The sequence below is a fragment of a genome, unplaced genomic scaffold (assembly GCF_019419815.1).
Source record: "Pyrus x bretschneideri cultivar Hongxiangsu unplaced genomic scaffold, Pyrus_bretschneideri_v1 Contig26, whole genome shotgun sequence".
Classification (NCBI taxonomy): Eukaryota; Viridiplantae; Streptophyta; class Magnoliopsida; order Rosales; family Rosaceae; genus Pyrus; species Pyrus x bretschneideri.
In genome coordinates, this window is record NW_025999568.1 from 3,768,468 (window position 1) to 3,789,791 (window position 21,324).

General features: G+C 34.2%; 1 protein-coding gene across 1 annotated transcript; it reads left to right on the forward strand.

Moving 5' to 3' along the window:
- The first annotated feature begins 10,318 nt into the window (after positions 1–10,318).
- On the forward strand, positions 10,319–20,783 carry LOC103944818 (ABC transporter G family member 35-like). Its single transcript, XM_048587216.1, has 22 exons — positions 10,319–10,582; positions 10,682–11,083; positions 12,242–12,451; positions 12,603–12,687; positions 13,133–13,292; positions 13,543–13,619; positions 13,761–13,814; positions 14,231–14,321; positions 14,957–15,258; positions 15,717–16,315; positions 16,734–16,894; positions 17,003–17,112; positions 17,220–17,373; positions 17,469–17,624; positions 17,706–17,881; positions 17,982–18,314; positions 18,402–18,776; positions 18,877–19,010; positions 19,112–19,339; positions 19,469–19,640; positions 19,796–20,050; positions 20,333–20,783. The coding sequence occupies exons 2-22, from the start codon at positions 10,695–10,697 to the stop codon at positions 20,603–20,605; spliced, it is 4,494 nt and encodes a 1,497-aa protein (XP_048443173.1). The 5' UTR covers positions 10,319–10,582; positions 10,682–10,694; the 3' UTR covers positions 20,606–20,783.
- The last annotated feature ends 541 nt before the right edge of the window (positions 20,784–21,324 follow it).

Here is a 21,324-nt window from a genome sequence, read left to right on the forward strand (position 1 = left end):
TTGTCGAGGAAGGACTTGATTTTGGGCACATGAAATAGACACTATAGCGACGTGTCTGAATTCATAAAACAAGAAACAGACATTATGTTGCAGTGTTTGAATCCTCAAACATATTTGAATCTCAATACACAATCATAGAACAGGAAACAAACACTGCAACAAAGTGTCTGAATCCACAGAACCAGAAATAGACACTATGTTGTAGTGTTTGAATCCACAAATCTATTTGAACCTAATGTACAATCAAAGAACAGAAAATAGACACGGCAACGAAGTGTCTGAATCCAAACAACTGGAAACATGAATCCACAAACCTATTTGAATCTGAATGCACAATCACAGAACAGAAAACAGACATTGCAACGAAGTATCTAAATCCATAAACCTATTTGAATCCGAATGTACAATCACAGAACAAGAAATAGACATTGCGTTGTAGTGTCCAAAAAATGGAGGTTGAGGGTGGTGGGAGGCAGGGGAGGTTGAAGTAATGGAGGTTGAAGGTGATGGGAGGCAGGGAAGTTGAAGTTTGAAGGTGGTGGGATGCGCGATTTACGATGAAGGAGATGGAAAGGTTTGGTTTTTAATGGTAATGACATCATTTGTAATTTTAATTTTATTGAGGTGTTTTAATGTATCTTAAAGTCTCATTGACCTATTTATAATTCCAATAAATTTGATTGACCTATTGTTAATATCATAACTTTTAATTGATTTTATACAAAATCACCCGTTTTTTAATTTATTTTGATTTTTCCTACACATTAAAAAATTTGTAATAATTAATTTTAGAACTAGGAAAAATTTGAAAAAAAATGTGTAAACGCTCGTGACCACATCTTCTACGCTTTGATGATAGTAATTGTCGTTTGCATTTTTAAAACTTCCATACCCTCATGAGTAGTATTTTTAGAGTGAGTTCAAAATGTGTGTGAAAAATTTGAAAAAAAAAAAAAAATGCATGATATAACCCATACCTTAAAATAATGTATCTTATGAGTTATGCCTAAGAAGTGTGAAATTACCAAAATACCCCTAATGTGGGTGTCTTGAATAATTATGGACCTTTGAGTTTAATTCTAATTTCACAAGTTTTCTAATTTTATTAGATTGGTTTTCATACTCACAAGTGAGTGGGTGAAAGTAGAATCAAATTTGGAGTTACCGAGATTGAGTTATAATTTTTTAATCAAGAATGGCAATTTGGTCATTTTCATTTGGAAAAATTTAAGGGATCATAACCCCACTCTCGGTCACTTTTCTTTCCTCTTTTTCATTTCTGTAACTCTCTCTCTCTCTCTCTCACTCACTCTCTCGACTCTCTCTCTAAACCACCGTGAACAACTTGTGAGAAAATCACACACGGACATACAATATGGTATTCGATTACATGGATTTTGTCATGTTGGTATGTTGTTTGTTTGTCATTGAAATTATGAATAGTATATGATTATATGAGAGCAAATGCATGATTAATATATGGTTATGGTATGCATGTTTATTACAAAGCAGGATTCAATGTGTAAAATCCTGGTTTATGGTTGGATACTATGTATATACTTGAAAGACTTACTTACACTTGTTTTTAAGTTTGCAGTTTTTCTTTTCTTTTAAGCCTGGGGATTTAAACAGACATCCATAGATTCTTGGTTGGTTTCGACTGACCAATTGGATGTCTCAAAGTGCCTTTTGAAACTAATGCAACCATTTTAAAAGGTTACATCGTTGATCAAAGGACACGATTGGTGTCTTAGGTATTGTACATAACTGGTACATGAAAGACATGAGAGAGATTACCAAATTTGGTATGTAATATTCTCAGTGTGGAGTGTGGTGTTTGGTTGCATCCCTTACTATTGCATATTCGTGTACAATAGACATGAATAAAATTTACAGTGATATATATCATGACTATGATCATATTCCTAATAAGAAATTAACGAAAAAGCATGATCATTTAGTATGGGTCATTTGGTTTTTTCCAAATGAATTAGCGGGTTTCAGAAGTCGTGACTCTCTTTCATTAGTATGGATGTATGTGTAATCGTATGTTTGAATTAATTATAAACTGCTTGGAGATGTCACCTACCAAACTGGTACTTTTGTTTATTATTTTCATGTTTTGCTTATTGCAAAACTGGTATATGACAGTACCTTTTCCAGGCGGTGGTATCTAGTAGTGAAGTTAAATCAGTTAGCAATGGATGCATATAGGAATTTTTCGGTGAAATGTACTTGCATAAGTTTGTTTACTGAGAAGTACGTTTGTCAACATGAAGGGTATAAACCAAAACCACAATATTGACTGGTGAATTTTATTGGGGTTTTTAAATCGAACAAATGCATCACTTGTCATTGTTCCATTAAAAGGGATTAATATGGCTTAAATGGTCTGTGTGCAAGGAATTCATCATTTCAGAAATGAAAGTGGCCTAATTAATGATATATATATATATATATATATGTATCATGTACTGTGTAGATGCAAAATTAATTTCAAGAAACAGAAACAGAACTCAATAGTCTTTTCTTAATTAAGTATTATGTTTGCTTCATGAGTATATTAACGTTGCAAATATATGTGAAGGTAAAAGAAGTATTCCCTCGAAGGGAAGAAACTTTAGCTCATGTTTGGTCTGATAATTAGAAGCCTAATTAAGGAGACAAGTTCATAGGGCTAAGGGCAAATCAGTAGCCAACAAGTGCATCTCCTTATAAGGGCTAGTGAAGCTTAAGGGCCTACAAAGATGGATGAGAGAAATGTATCTACATAACTTTTCTATTTCTTTTAAGTATGATGAATGAATTATTGATGGCAAAGAAAAGCAACCACAATGTAACGGAATTGTGGGGGTGGCTTAGCTATTTTTGAGAAATGGAATAAACTTAAAAAGAATGTAAGGGTAATTTGCTTCTAGAAAGAGATAATGATTATCTCTTATAATTGAAGTTTTAAGGTATTAAAAGGTTAGAGATCTTCTAGCAAATACCTTAAAAGTGGGGGAATTTACCCAAGTGTTAGTAAACTACTTACCAAGTCCGAACACATGTTTGGAGGAATTACGTTGGAACAACTACTCTCAAATGAAATATAATTTCATAAATGGAAGTGCACACCATAAGAGATAGTCATCAACCTAGTGGATCCAATTTATTAAAGGTTTGACTAGAGAGTAAGTTGTATCATCGAGGGGAATGAGTTAAAAACTTACGTCTTAAGAATCTCCGTAATGGCAATCCAACCTAGCTGACTAGAGATCCCAAGATCTAGGTTCAAAGGGACAACCAAATTGTGGATGATTCAATGGGAGCACTACGGAGATAATCTCCTACCCATATCCTATGATGAAATAGTGCTATCTGCAACGTATTTAGGATAAGCTTTGCTTTTAATGATTCCTATACTTGGAGATAACAAGTAGGGTATTGCAGGATACTCTTAATGAGAAGTCACCTATCTTGAGTAAGGAATGGGGCCATTCCTGTGAGAATTTTTTGAAGGGGTTAGTTCTCTAAAAGCACACATAAGAAACCAAGAATTGTTCAGGGCCAAAATGAACACAACGGAGCAGCCACGAGGTGTCTGGAAGGGTATTGTGTGATTACTATTGTCTTAGTTTACACAAACGGCTAAGTAGTTCAAGACATTGCGCTCACTGATTAGCCAAGTAAATTCGATATTAATTCACTACGGAAGGTTCAAAGCCAAAAGCCACATATCCCAATGCGGTACTTTTCCTACTGAATTCTCTCTCTAGTGTCTACATTGTCATTTGCATAGTGTTAAGTCAATTTCCATTCATGTGGGGGATTGTTGGAAAATTTAATAATAATATTATTATATTAAATTTATTAATTGAATGGAAATTAGAAGTGAAGCCTTTTGGTAGAAAGATATGTATACTTAAATGAAGTGTTGCAACTGACTCTTTATGAATAGTCACGTGTTTTTCAAAAATATATCTCACATTCTATAAATAGGGAAGCCCCTATAATCATTTAAAAAACTTTTCATTTGTTTACATAATCATACATAGAGTGCACTAAATATTAGATAGTCTCATTGAGTCCATACGAGAGGATTTTCAACACAATTGTGGTTCATAGAGCTTTATGATTTGGAGTATAAGGACATGGTTATTGTATCTTGGGAGACATGCGCCGATCAACCATAAGCATCATAGTGGGATGTAAACTTGTTTTAAGGACAAAGTGTCTAACACTTGCCTCGACCGTATTTTCAGGTTTTTCTAATCCATTATGTCATGTTCATTTAACATTGGTTGATCATGTGTATGCATCACTTTGATATATAAGTGCAAGAATTATTTCTTGATTTTGCATGTGATTTAATATAGCAATTAGACCCCAATATTTTCAACAAACTCCACCTCAAAACCACCATATTTTCTCTAGGTGACCTGAGGATCACGAGAATGGTCTTGCATGTGAGAATAAGAATTGGGGAAGAGAGTAACTCATTCACCGAGGCTCTATGACAAGCTCGAGTTTGAACCTGACAAATTCGAGGTTAAACGAGCTTGAATTTGATTTTAATTAATGTCAGGTATCCTTTCCTTGCTCTTCATGTCAAATTTGAGCTTAAATATGAGGTTTCGACCTCTGTGTTGTTCTGTGGATCCATCAGTGAGTGACAGCGCGAGGTCACTGAGGCAACGCTTGACAATGTGTGATAGTATGTGTAGCAACGTGTGGCAACACATGGGGACCAGAGACCCAACCAAAGGTTATTCGAAGTTCCGAATCACGTGGTGCACTCTGTTTTTGCTAAATTGGAGTCGTTTATCATATTTGAATTAGAGATCTTTAGAATTTACTTAGTTAAGTGCTAAAACAATGTTTTTTAGCTGCAAGCTTGAGTAGCCTAGACAAAAGCATGACAATTATTGAAGAGACAAACTCAGAATTTCTTTGAGTGGATGAGACTAATATTGAAATGACTAGATGATCATATGATTGACTTGTTTATATTTATGATTTATTTTCACCACATGATCTCTTACAGATTGAGTATAGCTATCTATGGCCATAGGATACTTGCATGAGTAGATGCTAGTAGATTTATTTTTGCTAGTGGATGCTAGCAATGAACAGGTAGATGCCCGTGACACATGCATGCTTGTACTCGCACTAGTAGATGTTAGTATATATTGCAGTCTCATAGGTACCTAGTGAGAACAAGGCGATGTTTGGCTACAAGTGGGCTTGGCAATAGTGCAGTCATCCTACAAAGTAGAGTGATTTCTCTGTCTTCTGTGTTCTTATCTAGTTGTAATAATGCATAGTCATACTTTCGATTATGCCCAGAGCACAACACATACTTTTATGATAACTAATGTATGCATTATTGTTATGCTCTAAACTAATGTGGTAATAATAGGGTTGAACCCTAATGTGTCACCAAGAGGTAAGGGTGTTGTAGTGACTTGCAAGATAATTATAGTAGTTAATAATAATGAGTTGTTTAGTTCAAATTTATTCACAGCATTACTTCCTTACCTATGGCTCTGTCATCATACTGGTGATGTTTTGTTATCATTTTAAAGATGTTATGTTATTAATTTGGTGATAGCATAACACATCACTACCCGTGGTTTGACGACTGTTTGGGTAGGGATGTCAATACAAATGTTTGTGATTGTATCCTCTACACTTGAACGATGGTTACATCGTTATTTGAATTCTAAATCCCTCCAAACCCTCATGAACAATATTTTTGTTTGAGTGAAAGTTAATAAAAATTTAATCATAATCAATGTACAATTGTGAAAATATAAAATAAAGAAAAATATACAAACACTCGTAATGACAAACTCTACAACTTTCGTGAAATGTGTCAACTCTAAAATTTGACACAATAATCTATAAACTCTAGATTTATATTTAACTGCGTGTTGTCATTTACGTTTATGCTCCATTCTTCTTACCAAATTTCATTTTTTTTTTCTTTTTCATGTTTTTTTTTTTTGAAAACATGATACGCGGATGCAAAAAGGTAAACGGTTCGGATTGTTGATATCACGTTCACATTTACGGTTAGTGAAAATATTGCTTGGAGTTTATAAAGTCTCTAGAAACTATATAACATCAACACATGCTTGAGTTAATCGTAAATATCAAACATGATATTAATGATCCGAACAATTTATCTTTATCCGCCAGAAGATCATGTTTTCAAAAAAGAAAATCTAAAAAAAAAACACACAAAATCTAGTGAGAAGAATAAAGTTTAAACGTAAACGACAATTGACATTTAAATATAAATCTAGGGTTTATGGTGTCGAATTTAGGAGTTGGCCTCTTCACAAAAGTTGTAGAGTTTATCATTATGAGCGTTTGTGTGTGTGTGTGTGTGTGTGTGTATTTTTTTACATTTTTCACACTCATACATCTATTATTATGATTTTTTTTTTTAATTTTGCACTCAAACAAAAACACTTTTCATGAGAGTTTGGAGGGGTTTAAGAATCTAAACAATGATATAACCATCATCCAAACGTAGAGGATATAATCATAAGCGTTTATATATTTTGTACACATTTTTCACACTTGCACATTAATTATTATGAATTTTTATTTATTTTGAACTCCATCTAAAAATATTAGAGGTTTTAAAAATTCAAACGACGATGTACTCATCGTCAAAGTGTAGATGATGCGGTCACAAGTGTTTGCATTTTTTTTTTTTTCACATTTTCATGCTTTTATATTTATTATGATTTTTTTTTAATCTGCTTTGATATTTTGTAGGAAATCAAATTATATTAAAAATTTCATCATGAGGGGTCAAAGTTGAGTACCAATGAGCGTTGACCATTGCAGACTAGCTTTGACCATTGTAGTAAGGATTTTTTTAGCACAGTTTAAAATGGCTTGTTATATTAACACCCCACATATACTTTTTTCAATTAAAATTTATCTTATTGCACCCCATGTACTTTCCCATAATACCCTAACATCCAACACTCCCAACATACACCTTACATCTTCTACATACACTCCACATTTTTTACATACACCCCACATTTTCTACATACACTCCACTCTCTTCATAATGGTTTCTTTCTTCTTATGCTGTTTGATACAAAATCATTCATGTCATGAAGGATTTGCTCAACTTTTTTCCCCTAAATTATTTTTTGGCAACAAGGATTTGTTGAACTTTTTTCTAACCAGTGAACATGATCAGTGAAGGTGTGTCCAAAAAATGACAATACATTTTAACCTTCATCCACTTGTGACGGTACATTTTGAACACGGTTTGAGCCATAACTTCAGGTAACCTCCAGGTGAATCCTAGAAATGACAATACATTTCAACCTTCATCCACCTATGACTGTACATTTTGAACACAGTCTGGGCCAGAAGTTCAAGCAGCCCCTCGGAATTGGGATTAACTTCTCAATATTTGAGGATACAGAGTTACTGAAAGTAGCTGACTTGGATATCTGTCTTATAGTTGTGAACGCCAAGGCATCCCATCCCGCCCATGACTGGGATATCTATCCTATATTCACAAAACAAATCTACTTGAATCAACCTGCGTGTAATTTATTGTGATTTTCGCTCGACTGATTTTTCATTTGACTTCTTTTCTTGTTGCAATGCATGTGTGTGACAAGCTTTAGAGATTCAAAACAAACCGCTGCCCTATTTGCCGACAACCAATTAAGAGACGTTTGACGATAAAGGTCAACAATGGCCCTGATGAATCAGGCATCAATGGATGTGCTCTACAAAGGAAGGTGAAAGCGTTTATGAGAAAAAGACTTGAAGACTTGAAGAGGATAAATAATTTTGAGATATACACGTTAAAACTAATTTGAGGTGTATTTAGAATATTTTTTTTTAATTTTTCCAAATCCTATAAGGTCGAACTTGTCATTACATATTAGATGTACAAGTCATTTAATAAAAAAAAGCCTTTAAATTTACCAAACTACTTTTTTTCTTCACCTTCTGTAGATAAACTTATTAAGAACTTGTTATTAATGGGTCCTTAATGTGTGATCTGATAACGACACGATTAGTTAATGTGTTCACCCAAAACCTACTTATTTCTGTATTGTATCCGGTTAACAGATCATGCAAAACATTGTCAGGTCTACTGAATATTTTAATATTTTTTTAGTATATTGGGACGCTTTCACTAATTATGTATTGTTTAAATTGATTAAACTAATATTATTTGTTTAAATATAATTTTTGGAATAATTTTTTTAAGAAGAAATACATTAAAAGTATCAACCTTTGGAGACGACATCACTAAAATATAATATTTGTTTCATTTACAAAACTAGCTTTTTATGATTTTTTACGAGAAATATTATTAATATTTCAAAAATCTCATTTTACATTCCTCACAAGTATATTTTTTTTTACAAATAAAAAAAGTTTGAAGTGTATAATGAGATTTTTGAAGTATCAATAATAATTCTCTTTTTTAATAATAAATTCTAACTACTAGTTGACCTAAGCTATCATTTGAATTGTCCTATGAACAAGTTAATCTTACGGGAGTCAAAAGCTGAAGTGTGTGATAATTGGTGGGCTGCGCCACACCTGATAACAACAACCATGCCGCTCCTTCATTCTTTTGCACAAGAGGTTTTTCAGTGTACCGGAAACGCGACCCATTACATATTGTGTCATAAAGCAAGTGATTGAATTTTTTTTTTTTCAAATATCCAACCATTTGTATTATGACATGTAGCGAATCGGGCATATTCTCAAAGCACTAAATAATTTCTCCCTTTGTACATGATAGGCACTTGAACACTATTAGCCCGACTTTTATAGAGGCTACAAAATGAAAAGCTCTTTAGCCCTTTGGCCTCTAAATCTCTTTTTGGAGATTCTTTTTGTCCCTCTATTGTACCCATGCCGCTCAATTGGATACTACATTGAAGATGGCCTAACATTTTATGCTTCTGTCATTTATAATTACGGTCTACTGATATTTCTTTTCAGTGAGATATCTTACGTTCGATCTCACAGATGACGCATAACTAATTTATTTATGAAATTCTATCGCCGGATTTCGCTATTTAAATTTCATATTTCATAGTTGTTACGACTCGTCTTAATTTTTGGCATAAATTTTTTTTTTCAAAATTTGCAAAAGAATGAAAATGCTCCAATTGGGCTAGCTCAGTTCTACGTGGAATTTTAAACTCCAAAATATCGAGTATTATGAATGTTTTAATTGTTAAATTTTTAAACTATTGAAATCTGTGGTTTAATCTGAAGTCACATCAATCATTTGAAACACTTACATAGATTAGTCTAGACAGAGCATATTTTCCTTTTTCCTAACACCGTATAGGTTCAGATGGCATTGAATCAGTCTTCAATTAACCGATGACAGACCCAGATTTTCTCGTTTAAAACGAAAAACACCAAAACTTCTTCTTACCTTCCAAAACTGCAAACATACAAGTAGAAGGAAATAAAAATAAAAAATAAAAAATAAAAAATAAAAAAAAAGGGGAACGTTCCGGATTTTTGCACATTCTTTGGTTATACAAGTCTCATCGTGACTTTGTAGATAGCTTCTTTGTTACCTTCCAAAACTGCAAATACATAAGAGATCACAAAATGCTGCCATCACCTTTGTGGAACATTCCTACAGATGATCTCAAAGTCACCTTGTAAATGAACAATGTTATGCATATGCTACGTTAGTAGTACGAATAAACTAGTATTCGAACTAGGTTCAATACTTGAATTGTCTCACCATATCAATAATGCTTTTATCTGTTTTAAAAGGTGAACTTGAGGTGTCATTCACCATTAATTTGTTCTGTTAATTTGCTCGCACTTTAAAAAAATTATTGTGCACTCAATTTAAACGGTATTTTATTTCAATTATTTATTTATTTCAATTACAAAAAATATTTTACACTAATTTACACTTATTGTACATATATGATTACTATTTTCAGAGCCTAATAACACTACTCATATTATTTTTTTAAGGAATTATATAATAATTTACAGTTGAAAATCACCATTTTACAGTGGTAATAACAATAGAAATAATATTGCGTCATTTTAATTTTTGTTTTTAATTTCTCAGGCATATAACGTTGATGGCAGGGTGTCATAAATTTGCAAACCTCATTTGACTATAGTTTGGATGAAGAGTACAGTGGAGCCCACATAATTCTTCAAAAGAAATTGGAGAAAGTGGGTATGGCCGCCTCTATTATATGAATAGACATAAAATATTCTGCCCTTGGCATCTAAAAATATATTATTCTGACTTTAATGGTTGTTTGAGAAATTGAGAATTTTCTTCCCTTTGTGCACGTATAAATACCCTCGAAACTTCTCAAGGAAATGAATCTCTCAGTTTTTGCAAAGGTTAGAGAGAGAGAGAGAGAAGATAGAGGAGATTTTGATTTGGAGTGGGAACTTTGGAAATTTAGAGAAAAGCAATCAAAAATTTCTCCACCCAACACATTTCCATATTTCCACAAAGTATAGATTTTTGTTTTGAAAGAAAAGGATATAGATTTAACATCCATTACCCTTGTCATTCAACAAACTCAACAAATAAGTAAGTCCTTTTAGTTCTCCATACCTCGTTTGGCTGCCAAGAAAATTTCACAAAACATCGAAGCGTTGATACAATATTCTAAATTCAGTTTATTTTCAGGAGGTAAACCGAAATGGAGGGAACAGAGAAACCGAAAGGTTCAGAACCACATCATCAAAAGCGCCATAGCCGCAGCAGAAGCATAAGCAGGAGCCTGAGCAGGGCAAGTTGGCGCATGGAAGAAGTATTTGGGACTGCCACGCACTCGAGAAGAAGCAGCCAAGCGGACGAAGACGAAGAAGCTCTGACATGGGCTGCCATTGAGAAACTGCCCACGTATGATAGGCTAAGAACAAGCATCATCAAGTCCCTTGGGGAAACTGAGCATCAAGGAGTACATAAGCAAGTAGACGTTCTACAGCTCGACATGGACGACCGTCAGAATTTCATTCAAAGGGTTTTCAAGGTTGCAGAGGAAGATAATGAGACGTTCCTGAAAAAGTTCAGAAGTAGACTTGATAAGTAAGTCCTTGTTTTTTATCTTTCATGGTTCGGTTAAATTTCTTTTAATTAAGGAAAACAATATTCACACCTTCTATATTTCTCAAGTTTATTTCTTACATTTAGATTGAATAAATCAAAGAACATTCACATATATAAATTATTTTAGAAAATTAAAAGTATGTGTAAGGTGAAAAATTAAAAGTATGTGTAAGGTGACAAAGTAAGGTGAAAAAGTATGTGTTTATTTTTTATTTTTTATTTTTTATTTTTATTTTTTTGCAATAATCAAGAATAGAACGTGACTTTGACATTAGTAGATGTGGGTACTAATAATGTTTTGGAGTCATTCATTGATTTCCTCCAATAGAATTAAGTTAAAAATGCAATAAATAATGCAAAGAGTAAATTAGTACATATAACATTATTAATGCTAGAGAAAAAATTTAAAATAAATTTTGTATATTTATGATGTAGTTGTTAATAATTAAATTATTATTTAAATTAACTAACGTGCTTATTTCTTTTTTATAACACATTATTTAATTTGAAAATATAGTATACCTAGAATTTACTCTTAGTTGAATCAAACTTGTTTTAATTAGTTACAAGGTTGCTTTCGTGCATAATTTACCATTGATCGCTGTCGTTGTCATTTTTTTCCATCCTGGCTAGTGGACAAATGAAACGTTAAGATGTAGCTTGAGTCGCTTTCTTGGTTAGCATAGGAGCAGGCCTGTGATGCAAGCAGGGTACTAGTTAATTGTGTTGTGAGGTCTATATCCCAATAGTATATGGTTTGGTAACTTTATTATTTGTTTTTTATTCGGTGATATATATTTCATTATGCACATGCGAAGAACCTTGTGGTTTAGTCTTTATTTTCGATGCAATTTATAAAATATGGTCTTTCTAACATATCCTTTGTTAAATCATTTTACCATACTTTCTTTTAATATGGTATTGAAATGTCATTTAAGATTGTGTATCTTTCCTTAATTTCTTAAGTGACGAACGAATTAGGTCAATAAAACAACTTCCCGGCAGCTCCTTTATTGTTAAGGGAATCTAATTGGTGAACATAGTAAAACATTGCATGAAAAGGAGCATGTTAATTAATAAATCCAATGAAGCTCTAACTAATTAATTAAAATTTTCATGTGTTGTCATTGATTGCAGGGTTGGGATCAAACTTCCCACAGTGGAAGTAAGGTACGAGCATTTGACAATTGAAGCTGATTGCCATGTTGGAACAAGAGCTCTTCCCACCCTCCCAAATGTTGCTCGGAACATCGCAGAATCAGCTCTTGGCTTAATTGGGATTAAGTTGACTAAGCAAACAAAACTAACAATTCTCAAAGATGTCTCTGGCATTATTAAACCTTCAAGGTAACTAAGCATTAGATTTATGATTTATTTAAGTTACCATTCTATGTGATCTGATACGTTAATTGATATTTTTATTCGATAGATTAAAAAATATTTTTGCTGTTGATTAATTCTAAGTTTTTGATGTAGCCTTTTTGTTGTTTTTCTGTAGGATGGCCCTTTTATTAGGTCCTCCATCCTCGGGGAAGACTTCCCTTTTGCTGGCTTTAGCTGGGAAGTTGGATTCAAGCTTGAAGGTCAGTGACATGTGGCTTTGACTTGATCAACAATTACTTGACCCAAGGGGTTTTAATTCCGATAAGATACGGGATGTCATAGATTACGTCCAGAAAAATTAGAAAAAGACAAAAAAAAAAAAACTAACTTCAGTCTCCTTTTTTGACAAAGCATTAATTTACTTTTTCTCATAGGTAGCCATTTGACTTGTCGTTCAAACATTGTTTTTGTAAAACTTATTTTGACTTTTCAACTAGAATAAAATCTTAAAAAAATATGAAGAATAAATTATATCGAACTCATGAGATTTAAATTAAAATTTTTAACTTACAAGCAAAGGGCAATAACATTGAAAATTTAAATATTTAAATGAAGAAAATGTTGCTTGTAGTATTTTAATCTCAATTTTCTTTTATAATTATAATTATTACTATAATGCTTTTCTGGTTAAATTATGTGGAACAGGTTAAAGGAGAGATAACTTACAATGGTCACCGGCTGAATGAGTTTGTGCCACGGAAGACATCTGCATACATTAGCCAAAATGATCTTCATGTTGGAAATATGACGGTCAAAGAAACACTAGATTTTTCGGCAAGGTGCCAAGGGGTTGGGACACGATATGGTATTTTATTAATCCATCTCATCAAAATTGAGACTCCCGTATTCATATTCAATCCTTATTTTAATTAAGGAAAACTAATAAAAATAGCTTGAAAACTTTGAGTTTTAACGATAAGAACAAAGTAAAAGGGAAAGTGAACAGTACTATGATTGACTTTTGAATGTAAAAATATGATTTTTCGTTAAAGTGAATAATACCGAGAGATTTTTTATTAAAGTTTCCTCTTAATTATTCGATGGTTCATATGTAGAACTTCTTACTGAGCTTGCTAGAAGAGAAAAGGCCGCTGGAATATATCCAGAGCCCGAAGTAGACCTTTTCATGAAGGTAATATTTTATATTTACATATGTAATATAATATAATATATATATATATATATATATATATATATATATATATATCACACACAAACCCCTCGTATATATTTAATTATATCTACATTTATGGGTTTTTTTTTTTATTTTCAGGCTACTGCAATGGGAGGACTTGAAAACAGTCTCATTACTGATTATACTCTCAAAGTATGTAAATTTTGTTTTAAAAAAAAAGCTTGACCCTAAACTAAAATGGTCCATCTTATCTTAATATGCAAATTTAAGTATCAATCAGTTATGGTTCATGTAGTTGCGTACATCTAAACTACTTATTAATAAAATTCTCTTTGTCAATTAAAAGAATGTGAAAAGATAATTTAATCTTCATCTATATATCATCACATCATATTCTCATTTTAAAATTAAAAATATAGAAATTTAAACTTCTCTCCAGCTTCACTTTCACATATTTTCGTAAAAACAATGAGTATACGTATAAGAGCTCGATCGAGAAGAAGGCAGGCATTCATCGACAATGAGTATAAAAACAATGAGTACACATATTTTTCTAAATTTTTTTAATGAAATAATGATGAAGCATGATTTTTTATTGAATGGTACAGATTTTGGGGCTTGATATATGTAAGGACACAATTGTTGGAGATGAGATGCAGAGAGGGATATCTGGTGGCCAGAAAAAACGAGTAACCACAGGTCAATTCCAACCTTTTCTTGTCTTTCTGATTTTGTTTAGAATTTGGAGCATATTTTATTCATCACTCTCAAGTTGTGGTATTACTCATCACTTTATTTATTATCATTTGATGAGTTTAAATTTTAAGATTTATCCACTACATATATTTCGAGATTTGAACTCATCTAATGGTGATAAATAAAGTGGAGCACATCACCACGTGAAGGTGGTGAGGAAATGTATTCTCAATAGGGTCGTGATCATATGGTCTCATGTTGTAGACCAAAGATACTTGTGGGTGGTGTCACACTTCGAATTTTCTTTGCAAAGTCATCAATGCCGTAAGAACTGGAATTTTAATGCACCTTGAAAAGAAATGTCTTTACAGTATTCAACGGGATTTTTCAATACTGTTTGATAAGCAACAACTAAATTTTAGATGAATAATATTATAACAAATACCTTTTAAATAATTTTATACGAGTCATTCTAAATCGTAAGCTAATTGCTATATTCTTGTATTTTTTTTATATAAAAAAAAAAGCAAAAAATGTTATACTGTATATGAGCGTCAAATGTGTAAATGTTAAATTGTATACATTGCCTTGTACATGTATAATGTGTTGAGAAAGTAAATTATTACGGTCAATTACAGGTGAGATGATTGTTGGACCTACTAAAACATTGTTCATGGATGAGATTTCAACGGGTCTCGATAGCTCCACGACGTTCCAAATCGTGAAGTGCCTACAACAAATTGTACACATCACTGAGGCTACGATCTTGATGTCTTTACTCCAACCTGCTCCTGAGACATTTGATCTTTTTGATGATATCATCCTTTTATCAGAAGGCCAGATCGTTTACCAGGGATCACGTGAGCACATATTAGAGTTCTTTGAGACATGTGGATTTCGATGCCCTGAGAGAAAGGGAACTGCCGATTTCTTGCAAGAGGTAAAATCACGATAAAGTCTCACATTAATTTAATAGGTGGTGACACATCTTATTAAAAATTAGGAGCAAGTGACATATTGCTTAAGACTCTCTTACGAGAAAATCTTCCCTACCACCAGTTGCACACATTTACCTCTTTGTCTCTATTTATCTTTTATCACGTGACCAGTCATGATATATAATTGTATATAACTAGTTTGACTGTACCTTAAGTTTTCTCCCAACTTCTAGCCCAAACCAAGGGGTTGTAGCGTTTAAAAGCATTTGTCACTGCACCTGAAGTCTGGAGTTCAGACTTCCAGCCACACCCTAGAATTGCTTATATAAAAACTTATAGTCCAAGAAATTGTAATAAGCCTTTTTTTTTTTTTGGTGAACAATTGTAATAAGCCTTTGCTAATCCAATTTCATATTGTTATAAGCCTTTACATCCCATAACTACCGTCTAACCTTTTCAGGTTACCTCAAGAAAAGACCAGGAGCAGTATTGGGCAGACAGAAGGACTCCATACAGATACGTATCGGTCACAGAATTTGCAAACCGGTTCAAGCGTTTCCATGTGGGCATGAGTATAGCGGATGAGCTCTCAATCCCATTCGACAAGGCTCAAAGCCACAAAGCAGCTCTTGTATTCAAAACATATTCAATGCCCAAAATGCAGCTTCTCAAAGCATGTTTTGACAAAGAATGGCTGCTCATGCAGAGGAACTCATTTATTTACATTTTCAAGACTGTCCAAATTATAATAGGGGCAATCATAACGGCGACAGTGTTTTTGAGGACCGAAATGGACACTAGAAATGAAAATGATGGAGCACTCTATGTTGGTGCACTTATATATTGCCTAATCATTAACATGTTTAATGGGTTTGCTGAGCTCTCATTGACCATTGCAAGACTTCCTGTGTTTTACAAGCATAGAGACCTTCTTTTCCACCCTGCTTGGACTTTCACTCTCCCATCTGTCCTGCTTGGGATTCCTATATCCATCATAGAATCTACTGTTTTCATAGGCATAACATACTACACCATTGGATTTGCACCTGAAGCTAGCAGGTACCACATTTGTCTCTGCTTAATTTCATTTCTATATATTTTGTTCGTAAATTAGTTTTCCATCATTGAATAACATAGTTTTTTCATCAACCAAATGTTTTATTGAATTTTATGTTGGTCCTTTCGTCGTTGGGTAAACTATTTAGTTTTCCATCATTGAATAACATAGTTTTTTAATCAACCAAATGTTTTATTGAGTTTTTATGTTGGTCCTTTCATCGTTAGTAAACTATTTAATGTAGTTTTGAATAGATACGTAGGCACAAAATCTTGTTACTTTGATTAGGTACAATATTATAAACACACGTGTAGGTAAGTTAATAAAATTGCAAATAACTCTTTGATTAGGTACAAAATCTTATTACTTTGAAAAGTTTCTTGTCCTTGAGATACTAAGCAGCTGTCAAAATATTTGCAGGTTTTTCAAGCAACTATTGTTGATATTTCTGATGCAACAAATGGCATCTGCGCTATTTAGGCTTATTGCTGGAGTTAGCAGGACCATGATCATATCCAACACTGGCGGGACTCTCACTCTTCTAATTCTTTTCTTGCTTGGAGGTTTCATAATTCCAAGAGGTTAGTTTGAGTTGCAAATTTAGTTTTAAAAAAATAGTCAAAAACTAGCAAAAAGGGACCAAATTAGTATTTCACGGAATATTCAAGGAGTTGCTTCATTTGTGACAGGTGAAATTCCAAACTGGTGGACGTGGGCATACTGGATTTCACCTTTGACATATGGCTTCAATGCTATCTCTGTAAATGAAATGTATGCTCCGAGGTGGATGAACAAACTGGTATAATAAACTTAAGCTCTTCCTTGCACACGTCATTCATGAGCTACATTTGTTTAATAACTTAACAAAAAGGCTAAGCTTCTGCACCGAACTTCCTTGTGCTGCAGGCTTTAGATAATGTTACCAGGGTGGGTGAGACAGTGCTTAATAACTTTGATGTTTACCACAACAAAAACTGGTTTTGGATTGGTTCTGGCGCTCTTCTGGGGTTTGTTGTTCTCTTCAACTCCCTTTATACGGTCTCCCTTATGTACCTAAGTCGTAAGAGTCAATATTCCTTTTTATGTCTACAAGGAACTTCTTTAATTTGTACTTTTAAAGTTACAGTCTTTCATGGTTTTGTTTTAATAAATTAGCTCCTGGAAAGCCACAAGCCATCATATCTGAAGAGGCGGCAAACGAAATGGAGCTAGACCAAGAAGAATCAAAGGACGAGCCAAGACTGAGAAGACCCCCATCCAAGAATGTTTCATTGCCTCGATCATTATCTTCTACTGATGGAAACAATACAAGTAAGAAACAGAAAAATATCGTCAAGTGTAATGTGAGCATATTGTTATCCGAGTTTCTTTCTGAATTAAACTTTTCTGTAGGAGAAATGGAAGTCCGACGAATGAGCAGTCGATCCAGCTCTAGTGGACTAGATAGAAATGCTGATTCATCTCTCGAAGTCTCCGGTGGTGTTGCCCCCAAGAGAGGAATGGTTCTACCTTTCACTCCTCTTGCAATGTCCTTCGACAGTGTTAATTATTTCGTGGACATGCCCACTGTAATATTTCTGTTTCTGTATTCCACTCTTTGTTTATCTGAAACATTATCTTGTAGTCCAACTTCACTACTTAATTAGCTAACTTAGTTCACTATAACAGGAAATGAAGGAGGAAGGAGTAGCAGAGGACAGGCTGCAACTACTTCGTGAAGTAACTGGTGCATTTAGGCCTGGGGTCTTGACTGCCCTAATGGGGGTAAGTGGGGCTGGGAAGACAACTTTGATGGATGTCTTAGCAGGAAGAAAGACCGGAGGTTACATTGAAGGTGACATTAGAATTTCCGGGTACCCTAAGAAGCAAGAAACCTTTGCAAGAATTTCTGGTTACTGTGAACAAACTGATATCCACTCACCCCAAGTCACTATCAAAGAATCGTTGGTTTACTCAGCTTTCCTTAGACTCCCTAAAGAAGTCAGCAACGAGGAAAAGATGGTAAAACCATGACTTGCACTGCTTCTCTGAACAAAGCATAGTACAATTATTTAAATGCTGAACTGCATATACTATATATGTTTGCAGATTTTTGTAGATCAAGTGATGGAACTGGTTGAGCTGGACAATCTTAAAGATGCCTTAGTAGGGCTTCCCGGAGTTTCAGGGCTGTCAACAGAACAAAGAAAGAGGTTAACGATTGCAGTTGAGCTTGTTGCCAATCCCTCAATCATTTTCATGGATGAACCAACATCAGGTCTTGATGCAAGGGCAGCTGCCATCGTTATGAGGACTGTTAGAAATACAGTGGACACTGGGAGAACAGTTGTTTGCACAATTCATCAGCCTAGCATAGATATCTTTGAGGCATTCGATGAGCTGCTACTGATGAAGAGAGGAGGACAAGTTATCTACTTAGGACCACTGGGCCGCAATTCTCACAAGATTGTTGAATATTTTGAGGTATTTTATCTGCGTGCAACTTTTTTCGTATTTTAATTTTGCACAGAGAAATAATCAAAGGCATTGTCATCCAAGTGTATACTTACCAACTTAATTCCAGGCGGTTCCTGGCGTGCCAAAAATCAAAGAGAAGTACAATCCAGCTACATGGATGCTTGAGGCGAGCTCAACGTCAATTGAGGTCCGGCTTGGAATGGACTTTGCTCAATACTACAAATCATCTGCCTTGTATCAGTAAGTAGAAAAAAATTGTAAATAATACTATTTTGTTGCAGTGTTCGGAATTGGCTGGTTTTTGGAAAATATAAAACTTATATTCCAATATTTATGACCAGGAGAAACAAAGCTTTAGTAAATGAGTTGAGCACACCACCAGGAGGAGCAAACGACCTCTATTTTCCCACTCAGTTTTCTCAGTCGTCATGGAAGCAATTCCAGTCTTGCCTCTGGAAGCAGTGGTGGACATATTGGAGAAGTCCTGATTATAACCTTGTCAGATTCTTTTTTACCTTGGCAGCAGCCCTTCTCGTTGGATCTATTTTCTGGGATGTTGGCTCAAAAATGTGTGTGCTTATCTCAAAGCTTAACTATTTCAAACTTCAACTAGTACTCATTATTTTGACTATAAAAGTTTTCGTTCAAGAGTTTCCATACACCAATTTCTTGCTAATTACATATTTCTCCTTATCCAGGGAAAGCAGTTCTAATTTGACCATGGTTATCGGGGCTATGTACGCTGCTGTATTTTTCGTCGGATTTGATAACTGCACAACGGTGCAACCCATTGTCGCCATTGAAAGAACAGTTTTTTATCGAGAAAGAGCTGCTGGGATGTACTCTGCATTACCTTATGCACTGGCACAGGTGAAGGGAGAATAAATACTTATGTTAACTCACATTTTGCCCATATATAGTATTGATCCTAGTTTCATATACAACACTATTATAAATCGATATTTGTTGCTATAGAAAAAATTGTCATCTGACTGACTCAAATAAACCTTTTGTATGACATGCAGGTCATTATTGAAATACCATATGTGTTTATTCAGACCACGTATTATACACTGATAGTGTATGCTATGGTGAGCTTCCAATGGGAAGTAGGAAAATTCTTCTGGTTCTTCTTTATCAACTTCTTCTCCTTCCTTTACTTCACATACTATGGCATGATGACCGTTTCCATCACACCGAACCACCAAGTAGCAGCCATATTCGCCGCAGCTTTCTATTCAGTCTTCAATCTCTTCTCTGGTTTCTTCATTCCAAGACCAGTAAGTACTAGTATTCTTCTTCCCACAAGCATATACTTCAATTTAAATTGGATTATAATGATACTGTGATTGATTGGTCTAAATTGATCAACAAAATCACCGCAATCATTTTCCAACTGATTAAAATCTAACGGTTGAGTGTTCTGAATAAAGTTTGCATCTCAACTATCGGATTTTGATTTAAAAGTTGGTGATTCGATTTTCGTCCCCAGTGCTGATGAAGTGACTAAAACTCGTTATAAAAGTATGTTAACACGAATTCTTTATCTTTTGAATTTTCAGAAAATACCCAAATGGTGGATTTGGTACTACTGGATATGTCCCGTGGCATGGACGGTGTATGGATTGATTGTGACACAGTATGGTGACATTGAGAAGACCATTAAAGCACCTGGGTATACATCTGACCCAACTGTGAAATGGTACCTAGAAGACCGTTACGGATTTAAATCAGATTTCAAGGGACCAGTGGCTGGAGTTCTAGTTGGATTCGGAGTCTTCTTCGCCTTCATGTTTGCCTTCTGCATTCGGAAACTCAACTTCCAAGTTCGATAGAGGTGTTCTTTGTATACCTTATATCTGTTATTATATGTATGTGTGTGTTTGTGTTATAGAAAGTGAGATACGTAAATATATGTAATATTGTAACAAGAAGAATAAAGGAAGCCTTTCCTTAAACATTAATTGCTCCCTTGAGAAAGTAATTGTGATCGTTAGGGTTATTTTTGTTGCAGATGATGAGTTTAGTTGACGTCTCTTACAGATTGCATCTGAAAGGAAAATCATGGATTTTCATATTTTTGTTGCAGATGATGAGTTGAGTTTAGTTGACGCTGCTAGAATATATATTTATACTGGTAACTTGGTAAGTCAGAATTGGGACTTAACCCTGGATTTTCATGTTCTCGCTCTCTCACACAGAGTAGCTTTCATGTTCTTCTTACTCTGTGGCTTGTTATGACCCAAATCTAACCCTTACTCAACCTGCAAGTATCACAGTAACAATGGAGGAAGAGGAAGGAAGGAGAGAAGAGAGCTGAGCTCCACTTGTTTTTGTAATACTACATTTAATTCAAAATGACCATTGGCAAAAATCACACCCAATGTGTATGCATATACAGTCTATACATCACTTGCCAGTTGGAAGCCAAAACTACTAAACTAATTAGTCCCCATTAACTAATTAGTCCCTGATTGTGATTGAGCTAATCATAGATCATAACATTACCCCTCGCTCAAGCAAAACCTTGTTCACTAGGTTTTAGAATTTGATA

Coding starts and splice junctions, on each gene's coding strand:
- LOC103944818 (XM_048587216.1), top strand. CDS start 10,695: ATGGAGGGAACAGAGAAACCGAAAGGTTCAGAACCACATCATCAAAAG. Junction 18,777..18,876: donor AGATTGTTGAATATTTTGAG/GTATTTTATCTG, acceptor ACTTAATTCCAG/GCGGTTCCTGGCGTGCCAAA. Junction 19,340..19,468: donor TGGGATGTTGGCTCAAAAAT/GTGTGTGCTTAT, acceptor CTCCTTATCCAG/GGAAAGCAGTTCTAATTTGA.